We start from the raw sequence: 7,306 nt of genomic DNA, 5'->3' as shown, positions 1-7,306 counted from the left end.
GAAATATATTTATGTTTGTGGTTGTAATGTGACAAAATATGGAAAAGTTCAAGGGGTATGAATACTTTTGCAAACCACTGTAAATTACAAGTTGAAAGGGGCATGGACATTTCTCTTTTTTGTATCGAAAAAATATCGAACCGTGAGACTAAAGTATCGAATCGAATCGTGAATTTTCTGTATCGTTGCACCCCTAGTACATAACTGACAAAATAGTTCTTCTTTATAATAACATTTTTGTTTTGTTGATTAAATCAATTGAACATTTATTTATTAATTTATTATTTACCAACCTTTATTTAACCAGGCAAATCCCATTGAGATCACAGATCTCTTTTGAAGGGAGGCCTGGGTCTAAAGGCAATCTATTGTACATGTTTTGGCTTCTGTGTTTGCTTGAATTAACGCTTTGAAAATGAATATCTTCACACTTCTTAGATTTGTTTCAATGAATTCCAATCTTTATCTCATTTGCTTTTTTCTGCAAGGGTTTCCATAGTGCATTCACTTTATCCTCTCTGTTGTAAAATGCTTAGAATGAAGTAAAAGTACACAGAGTTAAAAAGAATATGCACAGTTAAAGATTTTGTTCTGCTTCTCATCATCATGTGACAATGTTTCCCAGCGTAAAACAACACATTAGAAGTTCTAATTCATCTACATAAATTCACAAGGTTTTAGAGGTGTGGATAAATATTGTTTTTTGGTACTGTGGTACGTTTTCACGACTCAAACTAACATTAAATCCACCTACAGCTAGGTTACTCTGAAAAATTACTTATTTATATCATCTGAATAGCAGTGAAAACTCTGTAGATTTAGTTATTATACCTTATGATTCTGATAAGAAGTTACAGAAATAAAAGCCGTCTCATGAAAAACGCGAGTGCAGTAGGCAGTGTTCTTCGATCCAAAGGCGTTGTTTTCATCAGCTTTCACTATGTGAAGTCTGGGCTGGTACTTGTGCATGGAGTTCAGAATGATCTGAAAAAACAGAAGAGAAGACAACTTCTTCAGTCAAATTCTGTCATATGTAGTACATATTTTCATTTATCCTAYTTTATTATTTATTATTTTTGCCATCTGTTTTTAAATCAGCAGTATACAAACAAAATCATACACAGTCAGGAGCAGCCAAGGCCTCCTRAGCCCCAAAGAGACAGTTTTATCTACTGTCTGTTTCATTTTTGGTTATCTTCTTTATTTTCTGTTATGAGTTTAGTTCTGCTCCTTTCTGTGTTCCTCAGTTCCAGTATCACTTAAGATTATGTTTATTTTGTTCTTATTTGCCATAAKGCCAGCCTTTTGTTTTGAAACAATTAATAATTTTATTTTTTTAATTATTCATGTTAAGTTTGTACTGCGCCCGCAAGGGGACATGGGGTATTTTTTTTCTTTTGCGTTCCCCCGCAATACTTTTGCATTACCTCGCAATACTTTTGCGTTACCTCGCAATACTTTTGCGTTACCTCGCAAAATTGTTTTGCGTTCCCACGCAAAAGTTTGATTTGTATATGAACTGAATTAAATCAGACTTTTATTTTGTAATATCCGGTTACCAAAACAGGATGTGTCACCACAAGTTTGTGAAATTGACATTGATGTTGTGTGGCTGTACTGTGTTCAAATATCGCGTATGACATACTTCCATTCGTGGCTGTGTGATATATTCATTCTGAAGCTGAATTAAAGCAGTTGGCTAACTCGCTAATGGTGAACATGTGAGTTTGTTAATAAACCACCAGGCACAACAGTGTTTAACGACTTTTGCGAGGGAACGCGAAAAGGTATTGCGAGGTAACGCAATACTTTTGCATGGGAACGCAAAAAGAAAATAAAAACCCAAGTCCCCTCGCGGGCTCAGTAAGTTTGTTGAAACAGAGGCTCCGATTGATCGTCACTTCTCAAATTCAGACTTGGTGTCACCCTCCCTGGTGGAAACATTAAGCAGGAATAGCTGAGATATTTGAAGAGGCCAACAGGGAACAGTCAGTCTCTTCCTTCAGAGGATCTAGCTGTAGAACCTCCAGAAGTTCAGCCACTCTCCAGATTGGATCCACCCTCCAGGGATAAGCTCTTATGGGCTGAGCCATACAAAGCCATACAAAGCCATACCAAATTCACTGCTGACCAATGAGTGGCTTCTGTGGAAGCACCACACTTTCCACACCCAAGCTCATCCACACCAGCCATCTCTGGAGGACACCTCCATTATTTGTCTCAGGGGTTTCCAAATGAACACCTCCCAGTATTTTTTCTTTAGAGGGTCCAGATGGATGCCTTTCATTTCTTCATTTCTGGAGGGATTTGGATGGACGCCCCGCAGTCTCCTATCACTGAGGTCCTTCATGCTCTTGTCACAAAGGTCCCCCACACACAAACCTCCAGGGGTCTCACATCACCACCAGTCATCAAGGGTTCCCAGTGTCTGCTCCTTGAAAGGTCCCAGTTCTCAACCATACTGGTGAATGCAGAGTGAAGTCCCTCAGGGGCTGGTGAGGGAAGACCATTTAAAATGGGACACTCTGGGAGCTGCTGAGCACTGCACACGCAGACTAAGCAGTGTACAGTTGTGCACGTCACTTCAGATCTCTAAAGGCATCACAGATCTGTTGTTGCTTAATTACTGATTGAACATTTGAGCAACTGATGAAATACCACGTCCTGTAATGCTTTCTTGCTCTTAATGTTTGCACGCCTTTTTTTTTGTTTCCGCACTTGGAGGAGTCAGATGCTTTTTCCTTCTCTCCTGCCCTTCCTTATCTTCCCTGCTTTGCTGCTTGGAGCCTTCTCTACATGTTTCCATCCGAAACTAGAAATCATGGATATTTTTATTTTTATGGATTTGGTTAGCTGGTGTCTCAGTAAAAATTTTGGAACAAGGTTTTTTTCTTCTTCCATGGGAGGACATGTAATAGGTGGGACCTCTATTCTTCTCTGTTCTGGATATACAGTATATCTGGATTCTGATCATTGGATTCTACAGATTGGCTGGGTGGTCTCCTGGTGTTCTACAAAAAAAACAAAACATCGGTGGCTTTTCATTTTCTGGCTGACTGACCAATTTGATGGATGGCCGTATTCTATCAGAACTCGGACATTTTGCCTTGAGCGAGCTGGACACGGTCTGCAAGCGGTTCTGTTGAGGGTTGCGGGCCAGCTGTAGTCCCTGGACTTTGCTGGCCAGATGAAATTGATCTTGAAGAAAGCTGATATATCGGCTCGGCAGAATTGTCCACTTTATTTGTCTGATTGCATTCGCCACCTTGAGATGCACCAGCAGAACTCTAAAGCAGAAAGAAATTTGTTATTGTCTGCCTGTCTCTTTCTGTTCCCAAAACAACTGATTACAGATTCTGGATCTCCCATGCAACGGCCTTGATCTGTTGACTAAATTCTTCCTGAATTGATTTTGTCGACGAGGCTCTGCCCCCTACCTCCCCACTCCTCTCTCACCCGTCTAATCTGATTCCTGAGAAGGCTGAAGGCCACACAGAATGAACAGTTTCCATCAATTTTCTGAACTTTGGCTGCGCCGGTTCTGGGGACTGGATTCTTTGGGCCCCCCTAAACTCACTCCTCTGGCCAATAAATCTGCTCTACGCAGAGGTTTTTTCATAAACACCATAGTGTGTCACAATGTTGATATAATATGACGTTTTTGCTTTTTTTCCTCATCTTCCATTGTGTGTTTTTTTTTTTAGTTTTTCTGTTTTGTTGTTACGGTAGCGCAACTGTGTTTTACTGCATGACCGGTCTTAACTGCCCCCTCCCCCACTTCCCTGAATGTACAGCACCTTATGAATTTATTTCTGTGAAAGGCGCTATATAAATAAAACTTTACTTACTTACTTACTTACTTACTTACTTACTTACTTACTTACTTACTTACTTACTTNTACTTACTTACTTACTTACTTACTTACTTACTTACTTACTTACTTACTTACTTACTTACTTACTTACTTACTTACTTACTTACTTACTTACTTAATGTCTCTTACCAGCAGAGACAAGCCTCATGCGGGCTCTTGGTTCTGGTACTAAGGGTACAAGGTACACCTGTCATATGGTAACACAGGTGTCACAGGGTGAGTGCTCATGGAGGAAACTTCACAGGGACCGGAAAGATAAATGTTGTGTATTGTGTTTGAGCTGCTACTGGAGCTGGAGAATGGTCTTATTTTTCTTATTAATCATAAATATTTGATTCCAAGATCATCACAGCATAGTTATGCCCCTTTTCCACTAGTGCCACTTAGAGTAGTGTCTTTATGGTTGATGTCGGAACTGGTCAGTTTGGGTGCTTTTCCATTGACGTTCCAGTCCGGTTCCAGTGGGTGTGTTTTGGGCGGATTGGTGGAGGTGGTTTTTGGTTTTTTTTTTTAAAGTTAATGTGCAAAATGAGAGATAGCAACCCATTCTCACTCCCAAGTCGTCGCATATCGACGCTTTTCCAAGGTTCCCTCTGTGTCCGATTTTGACGTGTCGGGTACCCCCCTAGCGTCAGTTATTGACGAGATGGGGCGGAATCCGTTGTCGCAATTTCAAAAAGTGTTGAAAATGCACCAAAACTACTGTACCAAAGCCTAAAATGACCTTTATTCACTCTAGACATCCTATCCCTGACCCCACTACCTAAAATTAACCATCAACCCTGATCCCTAATATTAACCACGGACCCCAAGTCAAAGACCCCTATATTTTGCATCCCAACACGTCAAACCAGGATGCCGAGGGAACACGGAAATGCCTGGTGCGTCAAAAACCGACGCAACGGGTGTACCCGACGCATCAAAATAAGATGCAGAGGGAACCTTGGAAAAGCGTCAATATGTGATAAGTCAGGAGTGGGAATATGTTAGGGATAAAAACACATTTGCCAAATAAGTTATGAAATTTTAAAAATTCACTAAAAAATTTAATTAAAGTTGGATGGAAACACGACTAATATTGCTGCTACAATTGAAAAAAATGGTGCCTCGAGTTGTTGTTGTAAAGGCAGCTCAGACACAACCAGTGACTCCACCCCCTAGCCAATCAGTGATGAACAGTGTTCTGACGTCGCATTTTGGTGCCGACTGGGACCGCATTATCTACACTCTATAAACATTATCTACACTCTTTGTTATGCAACCTACTGATGAAAGGGAACTAAATATAATCAAAGAATTGAAGAGTTCTTATACAGCTGGAGCTGATGGAATTTGCAGTAAAATATTGATTGCTATTTCAAATTCAATTCTAAAACCTCTTGTCCATTGCATCAACCTGTCATTATTTCATGGTTTGGTGCCAAAAATGGCTAAAATAACAAAAATCATTCCTATTTATAAATCTGGGGGGAAATGATATTACAAATTATCGGCCAATTTCTGTTCTTCCAACTTTATCTAAGATTTTTGAAAAAATTGTGCATAGCAGATTATCTGAACACCTTGAAAAAGAACAAATTCTTTATAATTCTCAGTATGGTTTCAGAAAAGAAAGTTCTACCTGTATGGCTATCCTGGATCTTATCAGAAAAATAAATGAGGCAGTTGAATGAGGAGATTATAGTATTGGCATTTCCTTAGATCTTTCTAAGGCTTTTGACACAGTTGATCCTAATATATTACAGGGTAAACTGCACCATTATGGGATTAGAGGTATTGCATATAACTGGTTTGAAAGTTATCTATCGGATAGACAACAATATGTTTCTATTAATCAACATGAATCTCAGATTCGGGACATCAAATATGATCATATGTAAAAGCTTTCATTAGCTTTTCGGAGACCTGATTCACACACTGTGGATTATGTACTATGTGAATTTTACATTATGTAATTTGTGAATGTGTGTGAATAAACTGAATAAAAAAAGATATTATCATCCACGAAATGAATGTTATTAGGTGTTATGTGTCCCATAGAATGACTTCAGATTATCAGCTGGTTAATATGAGGCATAAAACCACTATCTGGTTAATATGAGGCATAAAACCACTATCTGGTTAATATGAGGCATAAAACCACAAAAAATAGATTACATTATCTTTTGATTATTCACACATTCATTGTCATTGATATATTAACCCACTAGGGGGCACTGTCGGGACAGTCTGAAGCCTAGAAGGCACAGTAGGGACCCTCTGAAGCCATTGTTTGGGACTGATAATGCCTAATAACGTCCATTTCATGGACTGATAACATCAGAATCCCCTGATACAATTTGGTAGCGTGGCAAGCAGAAAACACCCAAAGAAAGCTCTTTTCTTTGCAGAACTTTAAGCACCCTACTCCCCTCTTGTTGATGAGGGGTGCAATCTGAGGCCAGCATGGCCAGTCCTGATATAAATCTTTTATGACCTAACCACATGGGTGTGAGAAGGCCTCTCTCATGGGTTGGTGCCACCACTGCCCCATGCTCTGCCCAGGACCTGGTTTCATTTCTATTTCAATAATAAACCACCACAACCTCACTGTGGAAAATTAGTTCCTGGTCCAAACAAACCACGTTTCCTTTCCTTTCACGCTCTACCACGCTTTACAAAGAGCTCCTTGCTCACAGTGTTTAGGTTGTTTAATTGCTGCAGGTCAACTCACTAGCTTCACTCTGCTACTGCAGCCCAGTCAGGCGTTAGCAACACTGAGGCTGAGTTATCACTAGTCCAGCCCTGCCAGCCATAATAAGCATCAAACTCTGCTCCCTCCCCCACACAGACACGCTCCTGAGACGCCTTCTCCTCAAGAAGGCTCTCAAAGAGAGGCAATGGTTGAAAAGGCCAGCTAGGCTCAGGCTAGGCTGAACATTAAATGCCCCCCTGCTCATATGCTGCTGCTGCTGCAGACAGAGATAAGCTACCGGCTGGACCCCGCTGACCTCTGTCTGCTCTGCTCTCACTCTTCTGACTGATATTGCAGACAGCTGGGTGATTGTCTGAAAGCAGGGATCAGAGTTTTCCTCACATCAGTGACAGTTGGAAGAAAGAATTTGCTTTCATCTCCACTGATGTAAAACATACAGATTTGATGAGTTCTGTTGACTCAAAGGTGATTTGGAGGAGTCTGGAAGTGTCCAGAGTCATTTGAATAATGTAGCACGTACTGACCCACACTTACCACTACATTAAAGGGGCAATATTATGTGTTTCTCAGGCTTATATTTAAATACTATACCATAATAAAGTATCTATGTTACCTTTAGCTGTTATTAAAATGCTGTTATTATGTTTAAAAAGAAAATAAACTTATCTTCTCATCACTTCCTCTTCTAAACGCCTTGAAATTGGCCTCTGTCTCTTTAAGAACCACCTTCCGCTTC

The 7,306-nt window shown here is 40.2% G+C and overlaps 1 protein-coding gene across 1 annotated transcript in view; it reads right to left on the bottom strand.

Moving 5' to 3' along the window:
* tbx4 (T-box transcription factor 4) overlaps positions 1-7,306 on the bottom strand; it is a gene marked incomplete at its 5' end in the record, with an annotated part of 32,798 nt that overhangs the window by 11,825 nt on the left and 13,667 nt on the right. Inside the window, 1 exon segment of the mRNA XM_014002748.1 lies at positions 832-984. Within this exon segment, the coding sequence (XP_013858202.1) occupies positions 832-984 (153 nt within the window).

The sequence above is a fragment of the Austrofundulus limnaeus genome, unplaced genomic scaffold (assembly GCF_001266775.1).
Source record: "Austrofundulus limnaeus strain Quisiro unplaced genomic scaffold, Austrofundulus_limnaeus-1.0 Scaffold14, whole genome shotgun sequence".
Taxonomy (NCBI): Eukaryota; Metazoa; Chordata; class Actinopteri; order Cyprinodontiformes; family Rivulidae; genus Austrofundulus; species Austrofundulus limnaeus.
This window is presented reverse-complemented; position numbering and strand designations above follow the sequence as displayed.